At 38.2% G+C, this 25,816-nt stretch overlaps 1 protein-coding gene across 1 annotated transcript in view; it reads right to left on the bottom strand.

Moving 5' to 3' along the window:
* Window positions 1-24,980, bottom strand: part of PSMB2 (proteasome 20S subunit beta 2) — a 33,572-nt gene extending 8,592 nt beyond the window's left edge. Inside the window, exons 1-3 of the mRNA XM_045548285.1 lie at window positions 24,751-24,980; window positions 19,682-19,804; window positions 16,747-16,817 (exon numbers count right to left, since the gene is read on the bottom strand). Of these exons, the coding sequence (XP_045404241.1) occupies window positions 16,747-16,817; window positions 19,682-19,804; window positions 24,751-24,841 (285 nt within the window). The 5' untranslated portion in view covers window positions 24,842-24,980. The remainder of the gene's footprint in view (window positions 1-16,746; window positions 16,818-19,681; window positions 19,805-24,750) is intronic.
* Between the last annotated feature and the right edge of the window lie 836 nt (window positions 24,981-25,816).

Here is a 25,816-nt window from a genome sequence, read left to right as displayed (position 1 = left end):
CAGCCTGAGCAAGAATAAGACGCTGTCTCTACTAAAAATAGAAAAATTAGCAGGGTGTTGTGGCACACACCTGTATTCCCAGCTACTTGGGAGGCTGAGGTAGGAGGATTGCTTGAGCCCAGGAGTTTGAGGTTGCAGTGAGCTATGATCATGCCACTGCACTCTACCCAGGGCGACAGAATGAGACTCTGTCTCAAAAAAAAAAAAAAATCATGAGGTCCCCAAGGGAAGAACTGTAACTTATATGACTAGGTATCTTCCACAGCAAAGGCTAAGACTAAATATTATATAATAGTTTAGGATTAACCTAAATATCCAAATGACCGGTAAATGAATCCAAATATTTAGCTAAGACACTCTGGCCTTGCAGAGCACCATCAATGGTTTACAGTGCAAATACCAACATGCTTAGTTTTAAAGTTATGTCTAATTCATATACAAAGAAAAAATTTTAAATGAACTATCCTGGGAACCCAAAATGAATTTTAGCCTCTAGAATAAGGGTACCACCAAATTTTGCCTCTTAATAGAAGCCAGTGAGGAGAACTAGACAAATGTATTTTTTCCTACCTTAACAAGTACATAATAATGTAAGCTTATTTTTACAGTGATGAGCTTTTGGTCATTTTGAGATCTCCTCATCTATACAACAAGGACAATAAAAGTACCCATGATTATAAGGTTGTGGTATAGTTTAAACAAATCCATGTAAAGTGCTCAGTGCAATGTCTGATATATTGTAATAATACAGATTGACTATTATCACTATCATCGCCACCACCACCATCATTTTTAGGATTTGACTGCATTATCAACATTTGACTAGATAATACGATCAAGTAGATATACCACAGAGAGCCAATAAAATTTGGTTGCTACTAATAAAAGAGATAAAATTTAAGCCAGGGGAATTAGCCAATAAGCACATCTCTTATGTGCTTTTTCCTGGGATTGAAATAGACTTAAGTACCTCTGAGCCCTGCGGAACTGAGCTCAGTTCCACTTTGGGCTCCTGTACATTTGGGCGGGCACAGTGTAGAACTACATACACACACAAACTTTCCTTAAGTTAGAGGGAGTGTTTCTCTCTCTCTAATTCTTGTATATTCCCTCTCCTATGAAAAAGAAACACTGTAGTAACTAAGAAGAGTGTGAAATTCCATAAATTTTACAGCTAAAGAGAACAGTTGTGATAAATACATTGAAACAACAAAATCAGTGACAAGAGTCTAGGCGGTGACAAGCAGCGGTGTGACATCTGGCGGAAGCCAAAGTCACAGCAAGGGGGAGAGAGGTGGGCGTGAGGAAGCATCCTGCCGAGCGTGGACACAGAAAAAGAGAGGAATTGACAGTCTTCCTTTGGAGCCAGGCCAGCCTTTGCCACCTCTAATTGAATAGGAAGACATTGCTATGAGTGAGGTGCCTTAGAGAATGATGCAGTTTCTTTTTTGATATGCTGCACCTTGGAATGCTAAACACATGTGAGGTATACTTCCATTCTTCGTGGGTCAGTAATTTAGAAGGAGATGCAGAACCACCAATGAGTCAAACCAGTTTGTCTAGAGATGAGGGTTCTAATAAGCAGACTTCTAAATATACTAAACAGAGGCTGCACTTTGAAAGGAACAGTGCACCTGCTATTTTCTTTTAGTACAGTCAAATTATCAAAGCTGGCTAAAATTCCATCTTTGGCACTCATAGTATTTGACAAAAATGCAGGTTGTAGACTTAGGAGGGATCAAAGATCTCAACTAGTTTACCCAGCACCCCTTTTATAAATGCAGGGACTAAAGTTCAAAAAGGAGAGAGTAACTTGCCCGAAACCACATAGGTAATTAGCATCAAGAGTCAGGACCACATGCAGGCTTCCCAACTGCAAGTCTTGCATGCTTTTCCAGGAAACCATGCTGCCTCCACAAAATGGAAATTAGTGTAAAAATATGATTCAGTATGTAAATGTCAGTTTCACACTCAAATATTTCAGAATGTACTATTTGCATACCAGCACCTATTGTTCTCAATTTCACTTATTGCATCTTATAAGACCAATAATATTTTAAGTTTTTAAAAATTTTTTGAGACAGGGTCTTGCTATGTTGCCCAGGCTGGAGCACAGTGGCTGTTCACAGATGTGATCATGAAGCACTACAGCCTCAAACTCTCAGACTCAAGTATTCTTCCTGCCTCAGCCTCCCAAGTAGCTGTGGCTACAGGCGTGTACCACCCTGCCTGGCTAATATTTTAAGTTTTAAAAGAGTAGGTTTAACATCATACAATTATAACTCCTCTATAGGGTCTAAAACTATGCAATATATATAGTAGGTATTCAAAAAATATCCATGATGATAAATAGTTAGTAACACCTTAAATGCTTTGCCAATGGCCAATTTTTCAACTTCATTAATAAACAAAATGGATCAATTATTATTTTCTTATACTGATGCTCTGAGATCTGAATCAGATCTTGTTTCCAAGAACCAACAAAATTTACTAACTAGCTGCTTTGGGTGAGTTTGGTGGCATAACTTTAAAATTTCAATTTTGCCATTTAATTAAAGAAGGACTGTATACCTGAATTGGAATTCACTATTTGAAACACTTTAAAAAAAAAAAAAAAAAAGACTCAAGGATTTTGGCAACTTTCAATTATTGTGACCTAAATACTTTTTCTAGCTCTAAAAGATTATGGTTCTATGAACGGGGAAGAGGGTGGAAGAGAACTACCTATCCCTCATGTCTAAGAAGTATGGAATAATTTGTATCCTGATTTTACTCCTCTTGGCTATATTCATTTTTAAGGAAACCCATGTATAGATTCAATCTCTCTTAGCCTTAAGTATAAAAGCACACAGTTTATAAATGGCTTCAACCAATTCCCATGAGAGTTTTCTGGGACTATAACATAGGATAATTATGAATTGGGCAGATGCCCCAAATAACTTCATTTCTGCATTTAGAATGTGAATAAATTCAACAAATGTTTATTTGGCATTTACTTTGTGTGGAGCATTTTGCCAGGTGATGAAGATGGAAGCCTAGATCTGAAAGGAGCTCACAAGGTAGACGTGCATAGGAAGGATTCCCTATGTGAAGGTAAAGAAATATGGAGGAACGTGGAATGTTCAGGTACCAGTGAACATAGGACACATAAATGTAGAGAATTAGGTGATTTCAGCTGGAAGCAGAAAGGAACTGGGATGACAAAAATGGGAGGATACTGCCATTGGCCTCCTAGACTAACGAATATGAGCCATCAGTATGTAAAACATGGAGGAGCCAGTGAAAATTTACCATTTCCATCCCTCTGTTGATCCACGCCTTTTTTCATAACTTAGGACACTGGCTAACTGGTGCCAAGGAACACTAATGTCTCCGGATTGACTTTTCACTGGTCCCAGTCATTTTTCCCCCTTCTCTTTAAACAGAAGATTTTGGCCGGGTGCAGTGGCTCACACCTATAATCCTAGCACTCTGGGTAGCCGAGGCAGAGGGATCGCTTGAGGTCAGAAGTTCAAGACCAGACTCAGCAAGAGCGAGACCCATCTCTACTAAAAATAGAAACAAACAAACAAAAAATATTAGCCAGTAAACTAAAAATAGAAACAAAAAATTAGCCGGGTATTGTGGCTCACACCTGTAGTCCCAGCTACTCAGGAGGCTGAGGCAGGAGGATCATTTGAGCCCAGAAGTTTGAGCTACTGTGAGCTAGGCTGACGCCACAGCGTTCACTCTAGCCTGGGCAACAAAGTGAGACTCTGTCTGTCTCAAAAAAAAAAAAAAAAAAAAGATTTTTAGATAGGGGGAGATAGGAGACATATTTAAAAGGTAGAACAGATAGGACTTCATAACTAGTAGAATAGGTGAGGGAGAAAGAGGAGTTAAGAGGACTCTCAGTAAGGGGAAAAGTGGTAGTGCAAATCTAAAGAGCTCATTTTGGACCCCATGAGCCTAAACAGAGCTGCCCAGAGACAACTGGAAAGAGAAAATAGTGTACAACCAAAGTCATGAGACTGAATGAAGAACCAGGAAGTTAGGAGGTTTTATTTACATAGACACATTCTCACACTCACATAGGGAAGACAGTGAAGGAAACACAACAGGACACTATGGCAGAGGTATACCTAAGTTGCCATGAGAGCACAAAGAAGATGAGGGTGACATATGTGTAGGGGAGGGGGTATGGAGAAATACATGAAATCCATGCTAAATGCTGAACTGAGTTTAACTGGCAATTAAGAGCTAGCCTTGTGGGGATGTAGGCACATTCAAGTGAAACTGATCAGCAAAGTGGTGGAGTGGGCAAAGGCAGAACCACGAGAGAAAACACATGGGGTAGGTTAGGGTCCTGTTATCCACTGTTGCCACTCAAGAGGAACAAAAAGGTATGGAGTTGGAAGTTGAAAATGGTTTCCTCTTAATCTTGTCACTAAAAAAAGTACAAGTTTAAATCGATCAGAAGCAGAATACAAGTGGTCCCCTGGGTTACAGATGAGATGCATTCCGGAGAACATCTTTAGGTTGGATTTGTATGAAACTTGGATCTCTGATGAACAGTGCATATACAGTAATAATAACAATACTATAATGGCTCACACGTGGTAATCATAATACAGCATAATACTGTAGTAATAATACCCCTGTACTGTAATAATAAAGTTACAGAAATTATTGTGCTTTCTTTTAATTCAAATAAACAGAACATAAAACAAACTCATACAAAAAGTTTACATAGGAGGTAGGTGAAATTTCAAAAAAAAAAAAAAACCACTCATCTAATGTTGCATCAATGCTAGGCTAATAGGACTGTTATGCTTATTTTGATCTTCTAACCAAATCAATAATAACCTTTCTGTTTCAATAACTAATCCACTATGCCACTTTGTAATAACTGATGCTTTCATTGGAGAACTGTCTTTCACTCATTCTATTATTCTCATTTTATCCTTTATAACTACTCCAACAGTCAAGTGACTGAAGCCTTACGCTTTCCCAATGAATGATGGCGGCTGGCCTTTCTCCAAAAGCTTAATTATTTCTATTTTTGTTTCCACTGTAATCACCTTTCTCTTTGCTGCAGGCTCACCTAGACTTGCAGTAGACTTTCACTTTGGAGGCATAGTCATTGCGGTAAACATAGACTCACAAAATCAAATTAAAAAGTTAAAACAAAAGAGATACTGTGAGTAAGTGACCATGTAAACAATGAAACTAGCTACTAGTGTAAAGATGCTGCACCAATGAACCACTTCTGCCATGTAGGTTTGCTTACGTGCGTGGAAGAAACTAATTCTAGAATTATTAATTAATTATAAATTATCCTTATGGGGAACCTTGGGAGCCCCATTCATAAGTATGGAACACCATTAAGTCAGGTTGTCCCTAACACAGAGAATGCCTGTACTTTAATGAGCTTCACAAATAGCGAAGTTAAATTAAACTGACTATATGACTTTCCTTGTTCTCTCTTGTTTCAAATACATTTATCTTTTGTAGCACCAATGAACAAATCAGCCCATGTTTATAAACTCTAATACTAAATTGAGAAATGAGGCAAGCATGCCTTAAACAAAGCAAACCTTTGATTTTCAGAAGCCCAAGATGAAATAAAATATTGCTCTGAAAATGAGACCGTCTAGCCAATTTCTTTTTCTTTTTCCTGCCTTAGGTCATTCTCTGGAAAGTGTATTTGGTATACCTATGTGATGCTGGCAGATGCAAAATAAAAATAGAAAAATTGTCTTCATTTTCCTTTAGTAATGATTAGTTCATGTTCAAATGTTTTTGCTTTAAAACACTGGTAAAAACTCATATTATGGTTGAGTTCTTGAACTTAAGCTTACGAATGTTGCTGTATTTACAACCAATATTTTACATTTTAAAAGCAAAACACCCTTCAAATTATTATTTGGATAAACCGTGCTTTTAAATGCCATACAACGAGTAAGACAGGCAAGTACTTTTGTGAAAAAGCTATGAAGATCAAATGTGGCTTTATCACTTTCCAGTTGTGTTTCCCGAGACAGTGCATTTGGAGCTTCAAGTGCCCCCTCCGTAATGAGGGGGACGGTACTGCGTGCCTGACACAGTTGTGAGGAATTGAAGTGCTCACCTGTGTTAAAGTTCCTGGAAGAAGGCCTAGTAAGTAGTAGGAGCCCAATAAATCTGAATTGTAGGACCGAAAATTTTGAATATTGTATATATTTCAATTTTTAACAAAATCAATTTTAAAGTTCTCCCTCAATCCCAAAATTTCTATAAATTTTACTTCTCTAAAGCCATTAATAACCTCAAGTTTGATTGATTCTCCTATTAAAGTTGTAACCTTGTTGTAATTAGAAGTTTAGAAATTTAATGACTTGAAATGTAACATGGCACAGATGCCTTATTATACCAACTAGTTAACACAGTATTTGTTTTCTACATTAATTTTACTTGCTAATCAAAAATACTGCTTTCCCCCAAATAACATCAAAATAAAATTGCTGATTGTGCAATGGTGAAACCAACACCATGTTTGCAACAAGGCCACATGAATTCTTTTTGTCTTGAGCACGCAGTTTCCGGGAAAATTTAAGATTCCCTATACCTTTAAGTCAGTTCTTAAAACACTCAAATGCAAAAGGCATGCTTTGCTACAGACTTGCATACCACAAGGCATATATTAAGTTGTACATGCTAAGCATACTCACATCTATAAATGCTGAACATCACAGCTGACTCTTCTCTTTGAGTTAATAAATAAGATGTCTTCTAGAAAAGAGTATTTAGGACTATATATAATTGTACATGTTTTTAGATGCCCACAACAACTAGATATAGAGTACTAAGGAAATCCTAGGGAAAAGACTATTTGGGAGCCCTTCTATTAGAACACAGCATTCCCCATTGGTATCCCAGGTACAACACAAGTTACTCCTATAGCTTCGATGAACATGGAACATAGTGTATGTACATGGTACATAGAACATAGTAGTATATGTAATATAAACTACACAGGAGGCTCAGAGAACTATCTATCTGTGCCCCAAACATCCTTTGCAAACCACTGTGCCTAACCTAACAACTTTTCACACACCTTGGTCTGTGCTTCTAGTTTTCCCTTTTGTTTCACCTTAGCCTTAATAACAACTAGTCCTTCAACACTCAGGTTAGGTTCTGTGTTCCCAGAGCACCTTGTGTATATGGTTATATAGCACTTGTCACTCACCAGTGCAAATTGTTTACTTCTCCATTTCCTACCTAAAGGTACACACTGAGGTTTGTATCTGTTTCCTCAGACCCAAGGACAATGCAGGCTGGCAATTTGCTGAATGAGTGACTATTAGCAGTTACTGAACATCTTGGCTATAAGAAACCATACCCATTAGGAGGCATCAGAAAAGGAAGTGTGGAATTCTGGTGGATCATTTCAGTTTACAAAGCTTGAGAGATTATTATCTCCTCTTCCTTTTTTTCTTTTCTTTTTTTCTTTTTCTGAGACAGAGTCTTGCTCTGTCACCCTAGGTAAAGTACAGTGATGCCATTGTAGCTCATTGCAACCTCAAATTTCTGGCCTTAAGTGATCCTCCTGCCTCAGCCTCTCAAGTAGCTGGGACTACAGGTACACGCCATCACGCCCTGGCTAATTTTTCTATTTTTAGTAGAGACTGGGTCTTGCTCTTGCTCAGGCTGGTCTCAAACTCTTGAGCTTAAGCAATTCTCCCACCTTGGCCTCCCAGAGTGCTAGGGTTATAGGCATGAGCCACTGTACCCGGCCCTTTTTTTCTTTTCACTCTAATTAAACTTATTTGCTCTGGTGCCTACACTCAAAAGTAATGATAAATCTGAACTCTTTTTTTCCATTTTTAACTTTAAAAAACAATATTATGCTTTCCTGCCCTTTTAGCATTCCTTTTTATGAAATAACACATATATATGAGCATAAAATATACATGCACAACTAAATGAATATAGTGAACATACATATAACTACCTCTCAGGTCAACCCTTCTTCCCCAAAAAGCCTTCCCCACTGCCCTTCATTTCAGATGACTGTTTTTGGGGAAGAGAGTAAAGAAAACCTTAAGGGGTTTTGGGGATCAGTGCCTGAATTCATATCCCTGCATGATCTTTGGCCAGGGCAGGTAAAAAGGGGCTCCAAGATTCCAACGTATGTGTGTTTGTGAGTGTGTATGAGGGCATGCCCACACCTATGCCTGTGCCAGGGCACTGGTTTAAAGCAATCTTAAAAGATGAGGGCAAGCTGGGCACAGTGGCTCATGCCCATAATCACAGCACTTTGGAGGCCAAGGCAGAAGGATAGCTTGAGGCCAGGAGTTTGAGTTTGAGACCAGCCTTGGCAACACAGCAAGACCCTGTCTCTATAGAAAGTACAAAAAAAAAAAAAAAAAAATTAGCTGAGCATGGTGGCGCATGCCTGTAGCCCTAGCTACTCAAGAGGCTAAGGTAGGGCCGGGCACGGTGGCTCACGCCTGTAATCCTAGCACTCTGGGAGGCCGAGGCAGGTGGATTGTTTGAGCTCAGGAGTTTGAGACCAGCCTGAGCAAGAGCGAGACCCCGTCTCTACTAAAAATAGAAAGAAATTATCTGGCCAACTAAAATATATATATACAAAAAATTAGCCGGGCATGGTGGCGCATGCCTGTTGTCCCAGCTACCTGGGAGGCTGAGGCAGTAGGATCACTTAAGCCTAGGAGTTTGAGGTTGCTGTGAGCTAGGCTGACGCCACGGCACTCACTCTAGCCTGGGCAACAAAGCGAGACTCTGTCTCAAAAAAAAGAGGCTAAGGCAGGAGGCTAGCTTGAACCCAGAAGTTTGAGGCTGCAGTGAGCTATGATCAAGCCACTACACTCTAGCCTTGGGCAAAAGAGCTAGATCTATCTCTTAAAAAGAAAAAAAAAAAAAAAAGGTTAGGTAAATTTGCACCTCTAACAGTAACATTTTAAAAATAAATGCGTATTCTTACTAAGCAGATACAGTACTCTGCTGCTCTAGGTTTAAACTAAACCTTACCAGGAAACTACAAAACTTTTAAGACACAAGTTTTAAAACAATATAAATCTAGACCAATTACGGAGGGATGGACAGGCTTGAAGCTCTGACTCGGGCGGGGCAAGAGCAATATATGTAACCTAAACATTTGTACCCCTGTAATATGCTGAAATAAAAAAAAAATAGACCAATTACCTATATTGCTTCACCCCTATTTTGGATAGGAAAGATGCTTTAAATGAAAAGTTGGCATTACAGGGTTGCACAGTTCCAGCCATCCAATAGGCTTATTCCACTTCAACTAGAACAGAGGTTCTCTCCACTCGCAGCAGGCATCCAACAGGGTAGCACATATATGCTCTCTGAGTGAGAAAGCAACACCTTCTCACATACAGCCCCCTGGAGAGAGATGGGGAAGGGGAGGGGGAGGACTTTACACCTGCAAACTCCTAACTCAGCACTAGGGCTGGGAAAAACAGCACATATTTTTTATGAAAAAAAAAAAAGAAGAAAAAATGGTTTCCTGATAAAGCTAGTAACTTTCAAAGAAGAATCTTCTCACGCTATTTTTTTCTTAGGAGACTAGTTAAGTGAAATGATTCAACAGCCAGCCTTTATCTCCATAATGGACTTAGTCAAGCCCTAATAACTGCATAAGCAAACTGCTTATTAAAAGGGCAGCTGTCAGAATTCCTAGTCCTCTTGGTAGAAAAACACTATAAGCAAAAAGTGTTGTCATATTAATTAAAGCACTTCAACTTCAAGGCACATCTGTCCCTGGGCCTTTGGATAATCAAAATGACCACTAAAAATAGAACAGCGGTATCTCCAATGGGGCAGACATGAGCCACCCTCCAATCCTAAGAGACTCCCGTGAGATGTGACCTGGGACACACACGTGTTTTACAGTACCACTGAATATCCATGTAAACACAGCCATGTGTTTCCAGTTTTTAATTCATGTCCTATTAAGGCTAAGAGTTAGCCAAGAAAATCCAGTTAGCCGACTAGGTCCAGCGGGAAAGAAAACTGTTCTCCAGGTCTAAAAGGGCTGCTACTTGCACTGAAAGTCCAGAAACTTCATGATGAACATCTTGGTTTCTTTTTGTTTTTTGTTTTTGTTTTCAATTTCCCCATCGCCAAAGTAAGCCAGCTCTGTCTGTCAGGATGCCCAGGCTGTGTGGCAGCGGTGTCAAAGGCTGCCATTTGCTTCAAGGCACTGCCATCTGCAGCAGCACAACATTTTGTCTCCGGAAAATAAACACATCTGTCCTTGCCAGTGTCCTCCCACTGTGCCGCCCATCTGGAGCAGGTGAGCTGGAAGGCAAGCCTCGGCATGGGTGAGATGGGGGCAAGTAGGGAAGATGAGGCCTCGAGGGAGATGGCACATGGAGGAAGAAGGCAGTGCTGCGTCATGTCACATCCTGCTAGCCACATTTGCCAAAAAGCATGTGAAATTACCCTTGTTAGTGATATTTTAATTACATGTAACAAATGGTTGGTAGTGTTTAGGGGACAAGACCTGCACAGTCAAGGCTTCACCTGGGCCATCTGTTCACAAGACCTCACTGATACCACTAAACAGATGATGTCTTTGTGCCAGCTACTTAAGGCATAAAGAGAATAACCCTAGTGATCAGAATAGAAGGCTCAAAGCAACAGGATTCTTCTAGGACAGGAGCACACTATACATGCCTGCTACCACATCAAACGCTCTCAAATTCAGGCCCGTGCTGGGACAAGCCATGGTCACTGCTGGAAATGACTAATATCTGAAATTCTTCCTATTTTTTCCCTTTCACTAAAAAAAATAAATTCAAGTCTGGTTATGGTCTTGATATCAGATCTTTAAAGCATGCTATTTGAAGGCTGGATGAAACCATAAAAACCATCTAATCAAATGCCTGCTTTCTCCCAAGGTTTTTAACTAACTCACTAAACCTCTTCCAACTGTACCATTAGTTTTCAAACTTTGTTAGGAAGGGGACAGTGAAGGTACCTTTTCAAATAAAACCTTACATAGAACTCCACATGTAAAATAGGTAACGGCTGAATTGATCTCTATGAAGCAGAGCTAAAGTACTGCCACACTTGGTCTTCCTTGGTTAGTTGCCTGAGTATTTTCATGGAATAAAGTTTGAAAACCACTACACCAGGCTGGATATTTTTCCAACTCATTATTTCTACTGTTTTCTTGCTAAGCATTTACAAGTATAGCCCTATGAAAAGATAAATTACCAAAGCCTCCTGAAATACTTCAGAAAAAGTTCTAGAAAACTCTTTGGCCAGTGAGTAGTAGTAGTAAAACCCTGATGATTACACACCATGGAGGCCAACATTCTACTCTAAGCCTTGCCACAATTCCACATTCCCCAAAGACATCAGGTTTCGCTGGTTCATACCTCAGTCTCCGTATCTGGAAAATGGAGGAGGTAACGGATGCTAACAGATAATTTTAAGGCATTCATATGGGCTACACCAAATATGCCATATAATTCATTTCAAGTAAGAAATAGCCCCAGTACTCATTGCCATCCCTCTATAGCTCATTCATTAATCAAACTCTAAGGAGAATTTAAGCATCAGGCCTTGAGCATAGTGCAAATTATGTCCATATGTCATTACAGAATTGTCAAAATAATCCTGTTAAAAATCCAAATACACTTTGGGAAGCCAAGGTGGGAAGATCGCTTCAGCCCAGGAGTTCGAGACCAGCCTGAGCAACACAGCGAGACTAACTCCGTCTCTACCAAAAAACAGAAAAATTAGCAGAGGGTGGTGGTGCACACCTATAGTCCCAGCTACTTGAGAGGCTAAGGCAGGAGGATCACTTGAGCTCAGGAATTTGAGGCTGCCGTGAGATCACACCACTGCACTTCCAGCCTGGGTAACAGAGTAAGACCTTGTCTCAAAAAAAAAAAAAAAAAAAAAATCCAAACAGCAATGATAGAGTCATTTATTAAATACTCTTTTCTAAGGAGGTATCATTCATTTATTCAAAATATATTTTATTATAATTCTCAGTTCTAATGTATGTTGATCAAATTTTTAATGTGACACATCTGATCACTCCTTCCTTCTTAACAGATGAGGAAAGTGAGGTTCAACAAGCATAAGTAACTTATTCAAGATTACACAAACTAGTACACATCAAAGAAGGGAATGGAAGTCTGGTATATCTGACTCTAAGTGCTTAAAGAAGCTTCATAAATATTCAAAAATGGGGAGTCAAACTCATAGCAAAAGCTGAATAAGTGCTTTTTCTACCCCTTGGAATCTAGGAATAGACCAACTTAAATGTGTATATGCACATAAATAAAAAACTGAAACGAAGGCTTTTGAATTTTTTCCCCATCTGTCTTTTTTATCTTCTCCTCATGATCTTATGTCTTTAATTCTTACATGAATTAACATCCATTCATTAAGAATACTTTAATAAAATTCCCTTCAGTGTATAGATGCACAATAACATTCTCAGTAGTATATGTGGACCTAACTGGATGACATTTATTCAGCAAATATTTATAGAACACCTACAATGGGCACATATTCGTACCAGTATTCATACCAGTAAATTTTTATATCACCTTCTTTACCAGCAGATCAGTTCAAATAAAATAGCACAACAAAGAATTCCCCAAGAGGCTAACACATAGCCCCAAAATTGTCTCTTCAAACAGCAATAGCAGCATAAAAACAGAAGTATTATCTACACATTATGTGGAGGTTTTGACATTTTAACACAACTGAACATTTCATGCTCCCCTAAATGCACATGCTTGTATATTAGTCCAGTAACTATTAATAATAAAGAAGACAGCATGAAAGAGTATGATATTTGAAGTTAGAATCTTAGCTGACTCTTTCATAGGCTATATACGTGCTTTTGGAAATGTGTACATTGAGAAACACTTAACATCTCAATTAATCAACTTCAATATCCTTGTAAGTAAAATGGGGATAACTTACATCTTCCAGTGTCATAATAAGGACAGTTACAGATAGATACATACCTAAGTATTTTGAATAGCACTGTCCAAGAGAACTTTCTATGATGATGGAAATGTTCTATACCTGTAATGTCCAATATAGTAGCTGTTAGCCACATGTGGCTATTGAGCACTTGAAATGTGGCTGTGACTGAGGAACTGAAATTTTTTTTTTTTAAAGAAACAAAAGTTTATCTCGCATTCAGACAAAATCCAGGAGACTCTCCTCCAGGAACTGAATTTTAAATTTTATTTAATTTTGGCCAGGTGTAGTGGCTCATGCCTGCAATCCCAGCACTTTGGGAGGTCGAGGTGGGAGGATTACTTGAGGCTAGGAGTTGGAGACAGCCTGGGCAACATAGTCAGACCCTATCTCTACAAAAAATTTAAAAATTAGCCAGGAGTGGTGGTACGTGTCTGTAGTCCCAGCTATTCAGGAGGCTGAGGCAGGAGGATCATTTGAACCCAGGAGTTGGAGGTTGCAGTGAGCTACAATGATGCCACTGCACTTTAGCCCTAGTGAAAGAGCAAGACCCTATCTCAAAGAAAAACAAAATTTTTTTTAAATTAAAATTTAAATAGCACCAAATAGCTAATCGGCTACCATAATGGACTGTGGAGACCTAGAACAAATCCTAGCACATAATAGATGTTGTTAGTTTATTTCTATTTTCCCTATCAATACCAGTAATTTTTTATATCCCCCCGTTTACCAGCAGACCAGTTCAAATAAAATAGCACAACAAAAAATTCCCCACAGGAAGCTAACTTATAGCCCTTAAATTGCTTCTTCAAACAAACAGCAATAGCAACATAAAAACAAAAGTGATTTGTTAACCAGTTATTTGTGACATACACTGTGCTGAGAGTTTTGCATAATTATTTCATTTAATCTTCATGATAATTGTATGAAGTTGGTACTACCATTTTGTAAGTAAGGAAATTAAGCTTAGAATTTGTCCACAGACTTAGAGCTAGCAAATTAGTAAGCAAATACTCAAACCCAGGTAGTCTAATTCCAGAGACTATGCTCTCAACCACATTAAATTGCCTACATCTTAATGAACCAGCTTACATAAGATTCATTATATACTTGGTGGTAAATAAATGTTCTCCCAACCCAACATCACCCTGAAACACACAAACACACACACACACACACACCCCATAAACTGGAAATCAAACAATTTGAGCTATAGACATAAAGTTATGCAAGGTAACTGGCTGGCCCAAAGTAAGTCTCATGTGCCAACTGGTATGTACATGTACCAAATTTGGTGACTTTCCACTTATAAAGAAGACTGACAAACTATCATCACCTCTCTCCCCATAATAAAATGACTAAAATATAAATTCATATTTTAGAACTAACAATCTACTTTGATAGGGGGTTGGGGGAGCTGGGATTGGACCTACAGCAGAAGCACAAAGCAGAGGTAGTCAATACTTACTAGAGCCCCATGTCACTGTCTACAAGGGATATTTGTTTGTTAAGACATCAAACATTTCTGCTAGGAGATTAATCGGATTCACTGCATTTGCATGAAACACATTGCCACTCTTATCTCAATTCTAAAAGAAGCTTAATTTACTTAATGTCTACAGCATTTATGACAAAGTATTTATTGTGCCCAAAGCTGGAATTCTTATTCCAGTTCTGCCTGATAAGTCAGAGGAACATTTTACATAGCAAGCTACAGCATACTCTTTGCTGAATACCACAGGAACGTCTGAGAGGCAGGAAAGTTAACATCTGACCTATTTTTCTCTCTTAAGGAGGAGTGAACAAGAAAAGACCATTGACCTTTCACCCAGATTCAAACAAAGTATATAAATTTGTCATCTTCTCCCAATACACCATGTCTCTAGCTTCTCTTTAAACACCTTGCACAAGCCCTTGGTCAAGGCTAGTACTGAGAGATTCCATTTATTGAGAAATTCTCCGTCCTGTATTATTAGGCACTAAAAATAAACTGCTTTAAAGATAAGTAAAGTAACTTTTTAAAAAATATAACATTTGTACTTGTTTAGATTCTAACATAACTCAGTTTAAGCAAGTATAGATGAAATTCAAACCATAATAAAAATATGAACAACGCCAGTGTTCTAGAAACACTACTGAAGAACCAAGGAGCTGACCTTAAGGCAGAACAGTCAAATAATTATGGCACCATTACTTTTAGCTCTGTCCGACCTGCTGTGTGACCTGGAGCTAGTCCCTTTGCCACTTTATGCCTTTCACTCCATATCAGTGATAGAGAATTAACTACTGTCTCAGTGGAATAGTGAGTAGATTAAATTATTAAGCAAAATGCTTTGGGCAAAAGTCATGTGAATGTTAAATATTATGATTTACAAGCATTCATTTTTCCCAGCACTCCTAAGGGGTTAGAAGTTATCTAGATTTCATAGATGAGTAAACAGGCATGGGGGTAAGGTCACATGGTAAGGCTCTATTTACATAGTCCCTGTGGGAAGGGATTAACACACACCTTTAGCAATCATATGAACTTTCTCTGCACATCCTAAACAATTTTTAATGCATTCAATACTCAGTGTTGTATCTTTTAACATGCTATTGATGAAACTGAAACAGCTCTAAAATAGCAACAAGAATAAGTGAGGAGGAACAATTCTCTGTGCTTTGGCCACCATAGAAAGACACAGAAAAATAATTTCAAGATAAAAATTTAAATTATTATTTTCAGGGTTTTACCTCCACTACCATGAGGACTTTGAGTCACAGGAATTAAGAAATATGGTTTGCTATGAAAATACTTTGAAAAACTTTGGTAGTTTCTTAGAAAACTAAACATATGCTTGCTATATGATCCAGCAATCACACTCCTTGGTATTTACCCAAAGGAGCTGAAAACTTATATCCAAACAAAAACCTGCACATGGATGTGTACAGAACTTTACTTATATTTGCCAAAACCTGGAAGCAACCAAGATGTCTTTTAGTAAGTGAACAGATAAACTGTAGTACATCTAGATAATAGGATATTATCTAGCACTAAAAAGAAATGAGTTATCAAGCCATGAAAAGACATGGAGGAACCTTAAATGCATATTACTATGTAAAAGAAGCCAATCTAAAAAGGCTACATATCGTATGATTCCAACTACATGACATTCTAGAAAAGGCAAAACTATGGAGACAGTAAAAAGCTCAGTGGTTGGCAGAGGATAGAGAGGGATGAAAAGACGGAGCACAGAAGATTTTTAGTGCAGTGAAAATACTTTGTGTAACATTGTAACAATGGATACATGCCATTAGATATTTGTCCAAACCCACAGAATGTACAATACCAAGAGTGAACCCTAATGTAAACTATGCACTCTGAGCGATTACTGTCACTGTAGGGTCATCAACTGTAACAAATGTAACAATGGGGAATGATATACATGTGTGGGGAGAGGGGCTATATGGGAGATCTTCATAATTTCCCTCTCAATTTCACTGTGAACCTAAAACTGCTCTAAAAAATAGTCTTTAGGAAAAAAACAGGTCGTCAAAGGTCTTCATAGTGGTATGCCTCAACCCAATTCTTTAGGAATGTATATTTACCCTTTGGGCTTTAATCAGCAACTGTGCAGAAAAAGAAAACAGATCTAAAGGGACTAAAGAATGAATGAGTAGCAATAAGAAGGGTTCAGAAAGGCCAAAAAAAGGGCAAAAATACTACTCATGTCTAACAGGAATATAAAAGAAGCATGAAAGATTTTTCTGCTCTTATCTAAGGATGTCTGATATATTGCTTACCCGACTCCGAAGACAGTCAGCCAAGTTTCGGCGTGTGAAATTAGCTGCTGCTGTGGGAGATAATTCATATCCTGGTACAAGAGATAAAGAGTCATACTTAAAGTGAAGCCGAAGGAATAACAGTACCCCAAATCATTTCACTATCCCTGTTCTTAAAGCCCACCATCTTTTGTACACTCAGAATATACAAAGTACACAGAACAAGGGATATTATAAGTAGTTCTAGTCCCTTTCCTCATACAACGGTTGTGAAACAACTGACTAGCACTGACAGCAATTCCTGGACACAAACAGAATCAGGATGACTGTTCCATGGTAGGATTAAATTAGTATCCTTGCTTAAGCTATTCATTCATCAAAAGATTGTGGTTTCTTCTGTAGAATGAAAGAGGTATGAATATATAGGTGGTGAAAAAAAAAAGAAGTCTTAAGATGCCAAGTTTTTAAGGATTACTTAATAAAGGACATTGGGAGAAGAGAGGTTAGAGGTTAGGTAGGACAGCCTGAGTCATATTTTATAAAAGAAAATGTAACTTTATTAACAAGTACAATATAATTTTCACAAGTACAAGCTACAGAAAAAGAATGTTTACAACATTTTTAAAAATAGAGTACCTCAAGAGTAAAACTTCAAAAAGAAATTGTAATGCTAACAAAGGTACAACCCAGAAGAATGACATCAGGTGTGCATTTAATAATGCATTCACCTTGGAATTTAATACCCCCCATAAAATGGGACCAATGCCAAAAGGCACAATAATGACTCACAACTCAGTGGGCCCACATGGAAAATGCCAGCTTGGAAAGACAAATCCCAATGTGATTAAGTTATTTCTTACAACATTTCAAACACCACTGTCAGATAAGGTGAGACTTAGATTCTAACAAATATTTATTGAACAGCCACTATGTTTCAGGGTCTGTGCTGGGTATTTTCACATGTATTATTGAACTCCACCGTCACAAGTCTATTAGTGCATATTAAATCACAACAAAAGGAACCCTACACAAACAGGAATACTACTGAATTCTCCACCTCATCCCCAACACAGCACTATGAATTTGACCATTATCTTAAAGGTCGAAAAGTCCGATGGCTGATTATCTACACACAGACTTTTCTCTCTTTCTTTCACTTATTTTAGCTCAGTTCTTTACCTTCAATATATATAAGAATTACTATATAGGGTTATATATACAAAACTGTACTTGACAGGTAATTTAAGGGTCTTTAAGGGCAATTTCAACCAAACAGAATTTTTTACTTTAGACCCTAAAACGCATGTAACAATTAACTCTTGTTCACTCTTCCCCTCTCCCAGGACAGCCAGTGAAATGTTATTGTACCTCCTGTACTGCAGAAGCATTATCAGCACCCTTGCCATGTAGGCAAAAAGTGGAGCCACTAAAAAAAAGCAGAATTCTTGAAATATTATAAACTTGCTTAAACCTAACTACCACATGCTTTATGTTCCTAAATGGCAGGAAGTGAACCTTGTTCATCTTTGAGTTCTCCGCATAACTAAGCAGAGTGCTTAACATAGATGAGGCCCTCAGAAACATTTATAGAATTGAATATATAACGCTAAATCTGCTGTCTAAAAAACTATACGAATGGATCTACCTAGTCATTTTGCACATGCAGTTATAACATATTCAAATTATAATAATTCCTTCACAGCTCCACATTATACAAGTGCAATGTGTAACAGTGCTATTAAGCTATGAAGTAAGAAACTAGAAATAAGGTTCTCCCTGACAGAGTATCATTACAAACCTTCCTGGATCAGAGGCCTAGTGGCCAGTACCGTCCGACAGGGAGGCTTTCCCAGTGAGTAAGAGTTCATTAGCCCCAGAGAGAACTCACAAAATACCTCACAAGAGTCTTAATTATCCAGCTAGACAGGAACCCACCAGAGAATAGGGTAGAAGTCTCTTTTATGGCACAGTAAATGCCTTACAGTTACACAATGGTTTAAGTTTACAAAGTATTTTCATATGTACTATTCATTAATATTATTATAATCCTATGTGAAAGACAAGGAAAATAATGGCCCAGAAAGATACGTGATTTTTCACATAGAAAATAGTAAAGCCAGGTTTTACATAGGTCTTTTGACCGTGATTCAGATATACTTTGGCTCAAATCACATCCTCTGAAATATCTAACACTTTAAAAAGTCTGATATTAGGGGGGGTGGGGGGACATGGGCAATATACATAACCTAAACTTCTGTACCCTCATAATATGCTGAAATAAAAAAAAAAAGTCTGATATTACCATCCTTTCCTTACCTCCAAGATGGTGTTAGTTTTTAATCTACCAAGTATCAGGGTTATAATGGTTCTCTCTTCTGGGGTTTCCACAGAAAATCTTTAGGATCAGAAGGATTAGAATCTTTAGGGTCTAGACAAGTTTTTTAAAATAGGAAGACTCAAATTAAAATAAGGCCACATAGGCCTGTTCATGTGTAGAGCTGCCAAGACAGAATGTTCTTTTTCAGTTCAAATTTAAAGACAAACCAACTGTTAAGGGCTGAATTTTGTCCTCTATAAATTCACATGTTGAAGTAACCCCCAGTACCTCAAAATGTGACTATATTTGGAGACAGGGCCTTTAAAGTGGCAATTAAGTTAATATAAGATCATTAGGGTGGGCCCTAATCCAATATGACTGGTGTCCTATAAGAGGAAATTTGGACACAGTACAGAGGGAAAATTATGTGAAGACACAGGGAGAAGATGGTCATCTACAAGCCAAGGAGAGAGGCCTAAGATACCAACCCAGCTGACACCTTGATGTCAGACTTTAGCCTCCACAATGTGAGAAAATATATTAATATTTCTGTTGCTAAAGCCACTTAGTCTGTGGTACTTTGTAATGGCAGCCCTAGCAAACCAATATGCTAACCAAAGCTACTCTAATCTTACCCACCATTTCGCATCTTATAAAGTTGCACATTTTTCTGAATATATTCTGCAAACTGTACAGTGTCTCCAGCCTCTCCAACACATAGGAGCAAGATTTTTTCACTCATCTTAAACATCTTGTCATGATCTGCTCAAAGAAAAAAACAATGTTAGAAATTGCCTTAACAGAAATTGACAGCTATTATATACAGAACCATAAACAAGTTTATTAATTACTGCAGTTGGCCCTCCATATTCATGGGTTTCACATCTGTGGATTCAACAAACTGTGGAAAATACTCAGGAAAAAAAATAGTTGTGTCTGTACTGAACATGTACAGACCTTTTTTTCCTGTTATTATTCCTTAAAATATAGTATAACAACTATTTACATACCATTTACATTGCATCAGGTATTAAGGTAATCTAGAGATGATTTAAAGTATACAGGAATATGTAAGTAGGTTACATGCAAATACTACATCATGTTATTTAGGGGACTTCAGCATCCATGGATTTTGGTATCCACAGGGGTACTGGACTCAAACCCCAAGGATACCAAGGGTTGATTGTATATTAATAATTTTACTAATCATTGTTTTTAGAAAATTTTAATAGGTAACAGTCTTTGTCTCTTTTACTCTCCATGTTAAACCATTAGCATATTTTACTGATGTCAATTTCAGCTGCAGAATATGTGAGAAAGCTGACAATTGAAAATACAATTTAAGACATTTAAAAGCATTTGAAATTCCAGGAACAGAACAATAGAAGAAACTGACAAAATCTAGCCAATGGCAATTATCTTTAGGCTCATGATTACAAAGCCCTGAAATATTTCTACAAATACAAATGTTAGTTATGATATTTATACCCATACAAAAGCATATAAAGACTGGTGCTATAATTAAAATTAAGGGACCCTCTTAGGAAATAGAAAACCTAATGAGAATATAAATCACTTTAAAAAGTAAACCAACTCCATTTCCAAAGCAAAAGAAAAAATTAAAATGATTGTCAAAGCAAAAATTCTAACAGTAAGCTATTTAAAATACCTCACAAAAATCCTAATACTCTAATCTTATCTAGCTGAACCAGACTCATTCAGAATAGATAGATAAATAAATATTCAGATTTCAATTACTGCCTAAACAAGAAAACTCCATATGCATTCTGCAGCTTCAGAAAAAGCTTACATCTTCCTATCTTGCTCTCACTTTCACTTTTCATTTTTCAAATAGTGCTGAATAATCTTCCCTGGGAGACATGTTTCCTGTTTGAAAGCTTCTGAAATGTCAAAATCCCTTAATAGGATTTAAAGAACAAAATGCTACTGTCAAATACTTTACAAGTGTTTGAGAGTTGTAGATACCAGTAATATGGCTTCTTAGACTTTGAAGAAAAAACACAAAATGTACCTGTAGATGATATCAAATTGCCTCAAAACTCCTAAACAAACACACTTCTAGTTGTTATACAGGCTACAGGAAATGTAAATACTGGTAGGCTGCAACTTGTTTATAAAAGAAAAACATTCACTTCTAATATATTGTCTATGCAACGAAAAAGGACCAGAAGGGTATATTCTAAGTGCTTCCCAGTGGTAAGAGTATGGGTAATTTTTATTTCCTTCTTTTGCTTATCAGCATTTCCTAAAATCTCTATACTTAATTTGTATCACTTATGTAAGAAAACATTGTTTAATAAGTTTGCATTACTTTTATAATAAGAAAAAAAGCTGTTTTTATTTTGGGGGAAAGTTTGTTTACAAAGAATTTTTGTCACATTTTGAAAAAGGCTAAAATTCTAGGCAGTAACCTGTTCAATTTTCAAATGAACTTAATACAAGGCCAAAAATTTTTTTAAACAATGAGCATGTCCAGTAAGTAGTGAAGGGTGATATGAAAACTCAAGTGACAGATACTAATGGCCCCCTGAGTTGTACAGGAAACTGCCTGTGTAGCTCTAGGGAATTTCTGGTCCTTGACAAGGAACTTACAACATCCACATACATGAAACAAATGGATTAAAAAAATGAACACCACCAGTGTGTAATACTCTGGAAAACCAACTGGACTAGAAACCAATAGACCTTGGTTATGTTCCGGACTCGGCACTCTGAACTTGGACAAATTACTTGCCTTCTCTAAGTCTCAGTTTCCAAATGTATAAAATGGTGATAATATCACTTATCCCCACCTAACTCACAGGTGAGGAGAACTGTAATGAATTCCACACACGTACTGTATTATTATACTCAGTGTTATATAATGTAGGTCAGATTACACATGCTAAAGGAATTCAGAAAAGAGAGTTCTGTGTGGGCTGGGGTACTCTGAGTAACTTAAAAGCAATTCTACATAGGCCAAGAGAAAAGAGACCTGAAATGCAGCACATAACCAAACCAAGAGTTGCACCATTTAACTTTAATAAGCTGGCAATCTTTGGGAAATGTCTTCTCTATAGTATCAAAATATTTTACAAAGTGACTTACTGAAAAACTGATTGGAAGTGGTATTCTCATTTTATACTTGGAGAAAATGGGTCCTAAAAGGTTACTATTTTTCAGCATTCTTGCCTTCTTTACACAAATTCATTCAGGAAATGAATGGTTAGGAGAAAGTCCTCATACAATTCTAAAACTCCTATCATAAAAATTTTTATACCAGAAAAGACTAAGGGAAAATTAGAGTTGAGTGCAATTTTTTCCAACTATTTTTCAAGAACTAATGCCAATTCATCTTTCCCCCATACCACAGTGATCTTTCTTTTCTCTAAATACTCAGGATTTACTCCTAAAATCATTAATTTAAAAACTAACCTAATACTAACTAGTCACACTTCCTTTATCATACAAAATCATCTTGCAGTACTTATTTCCTTGTTATCGTAATGTCTTGGACCCTTCCATAGATTATATCTAATATGTTGCACCCCCTATAACAACTAGAAGTACTGTGTATGTAAGTAGGCTTAAAGAACATTCTACTTTGTGAAGTGATTTTTCACATATTATTGGGATGAAACAGAAAACCTGTAAAAGTGTTCACTTGGTTATTGCTCTACCTAGAGACTACTTCAGGCTAAAATCACTTGTTTGTCAAAGGCCTTAATATTCAAAATAATGGACAAATTTACCCTTAAAACAAATTTACTCCTTTGGAAAGAGTAGTTTACAAACGGAAAGAACTTCTACAAACTAATCAGGGAATCTCAAAAAGTAATTTCACTCTAAGAGCAATCCATACCATAGATGTTTAACAAACCACTTTCAGGTCCCTTTTTCTTCAGAAAGAACAGAACTCAAGCAAAATCCCTCAGAGTTCTTTCCATCTCCCCAGGTGGAGCCAGAGCCTGGCAATCAGATGTCTGCCACTTTACAAAGGCAGTAGTAGACACATTTTTTTGCCTTTGTTCACATACTTCAGGAAATCCCAGATTTAGTATTTTTCTTTCCTTAAAGCTAGTAACTGTCATCTGCTCTCAAAGTTTTCCCTAGTCTCTACAACCAGAAAGAATCTCTTTTTCTTCTGCATTACTTGAGCAGTTTGTACTTTTCATGACACATCACTTTATAGCTTGTGTTATAATTACCTGTACACATACATAAACCTCTTACTGAATTGTAACTTCTTTAAAATAGGGGCCGCATCTTTTTTTCCCTTTAAGACAGAGTCTCGCTCTGTTGCCCTGGGTAGAGTGTAGTGGTGTCACTGTAGCTCACAGCAACCTCAAACTCCTGGGCTCAATCGATCCTCCTGCCTCAGCCTCCCAAGGAGCTGGGACTACAGACATGTGCCAAGATGCCCAGCCAATTTTTCTATTTTTAGTAGAGAAGGGGGGGTCTCGCTCTTTCTTAGGCTGGTCTTGAACTCCTGAACTCAAGCAATCTTCCTGCCTCGGCCTCCAAGAGCGCTAGGATTACAGGTGCGAGCCACCTCAACTGGCCTAAAATAGGGGCCACATCTTATTGTTCTTTGCATCCCCTCAGCACCTCACACTGTACAGCCCACATAGGTACCCAAAACCTATTTGTCAAATGAACATTAAATCATCTGAGCCAAAGGATAATGCTTTTTCAACAGTACCATGTCTATGATCAATCATGAAAACACACTCTTACATTCTGCAGATCAACAACCAAAATCTTTTTTAAGTTATGTATTGAGTATTTACTATACAGAGGGATAGTATAGTAGTTATGGGCAAAAGATCTGGACTCAGACTGTGTAGGTTGAACACAGGTTCTGCCACTTGTGATCTTACGCAAGTTTCTTAACCTCTGTGCTTCATAACATCTATAAAGTGGCAGTATAATAGTGCCCATCTCAAAAAGTTAAATGAATTTATGTAAATCGCTTAACACAGTACCTAATGCATAGTAAGTGCTTAGCATTATTATTATTATTTGTCAAGTGCTAAGCATTTGCACAGAACTCAGTCCTCTCAACAAGTTCGTAAATTTGCTATTACTAATCTTACAGATGAGGAAATCTGGGCACAGCAGAATAACCTGTACAAAGTCACAGGGCAAATAAGTGACAGGGCTAACTTCTAACTCAATCAGCTACTTAAATATAAGGAAAATCTGTGAGCCAGTGCCTTGCAAAACTGGAAATGAAGGATCCGAGCTGAGCCACAGGAAGATACGCATAGCGGAAGGGAAATGCCAAGCTTCTGTTCCCCAGTTTCACTTTCCCCAGCATCCCACTTAATGCCGCCAGCAAACTAACCTCATTACTAGTCACAACGAGAAACTCATCAGAGATTCGGGGGTCTAGGGAGCCTGGAGCCGGGCAGACGCTTAAACACTTAAAAACTGAATCCTTTTAGGCAACTCTCACCTAGCAAGAAGCATTTAGAGAAGGCCAGAGCAGAGCACGGACCTAGGAGCCCTGGGAGGAGCGAACGTCAAGGCCCCGGCCTTGCTTGCCGATCTCCTCAATTATAAAAAATATATGCGGGCAAGGCAGGTCGGGTTCCACCTCCCAGACCCCCCGGTACTCACCCATCCCCCACCCCCCACCTCCCACCTCCCTCGGGCTGCCCCTACACCCAGGCCCACTCAGGCCTCCCACCCCTGATTCCTCTCACCGTCCTTCATCTGGACAATATTGCTGGCGGCCACCCGGTCGGAGGCGACAAGGACATAGTCGGGACCCTGGATACCGATGAGGTACTCCATGGTGGCGGGAGGCCAGGAGCTGCAGGTTCCACAGGACGCGGGCCTGGCCGCCGGCTTCTCGGCCTCACCGGTGAGACAGCACCACACAGCGAAACCTGGCGCGACGCCCGCCGCGCGACCGCCCCGGCCTCTGGCGCTCCGGGATGACGTAAACTGTCGCGAGAGGTTGGGAAGTGGGCGTGGTGTTGGGTGAATTACACTCTGAGCTTGACTGTGGGTTGTCTCTGTGTCTTCTGATGCCCGCTTTGCAGGTCGCTTACGTTATGTGACGGCCAGTTTTTTTTTTTTTTTTTTGTCTACAAATTGGGATTTTAAAACTCTCTTAAGGGTAAAATCACGCACCGTATGTAAAGTGCCAAGTACATGTGGGTGCCAGGAAGGGGTAGGTCTCCCGGTGGCCATTTCCCTTCATTGCTCGGTAAAATCTCACCAGAAACCTCTTCCCTGCAAGCCAGATTGGAAAAAAATTTACTTGAGAGGAGCCCTACTTACATCCTTCACAAAAACAATATATGGTTGGACTAAAGATATGGGTTTGAAAACTAAAATCATAAAAACAATGAAAGAAAAATAGAAAAATATTTTTATAATGTTTGGAAGAGACATGTTTCTAACCATGACAGGGAACCCAAAAGCAATATAGGCAAAGATTTGACAGACTTGACTACATAAAATTACGAGTCTTTCTGTGGTGAAAGTCATCCTGGTGTTCAAAGATAAATGTAAATGGGAATATTTCAATATATGAAATAATATCCTGGAACTTACAGAAAAAAAATGAAATAGTTAATATCTGTAACTTAAAAGGAATTCCTACAAGTCAATGGGGGAAAGACAACACAATTTTAAAAGACCAAACGTTAAGAAAAGCAATTTGCAAAAGCAGAAACATGAACAGCCAATAAACATGAAAAGATCCTCAACCTTGATGGTAATTAGGAAAATAAGAAATAAAAAATAATGAGAAAGTATAAG

This window comes from Lemur catta, chromosome 3 (genome assembly GCF_020740605.2).
Source record: "Lemur catta isolate mLemCat1 chromosome 3, mLemCat1.pri, whole genome shotgun sequence".
Taxonomy (NCBI): Eukaryota; Metazoa; Chordata; class Mammalia; order Primates; family Lemuridae; genus Lemur; species Lemur catta.
Note: the sequence above shows the minus strand (reverse complement) of the source record. Positions and strands in the feature narration are given on the sequence as shown.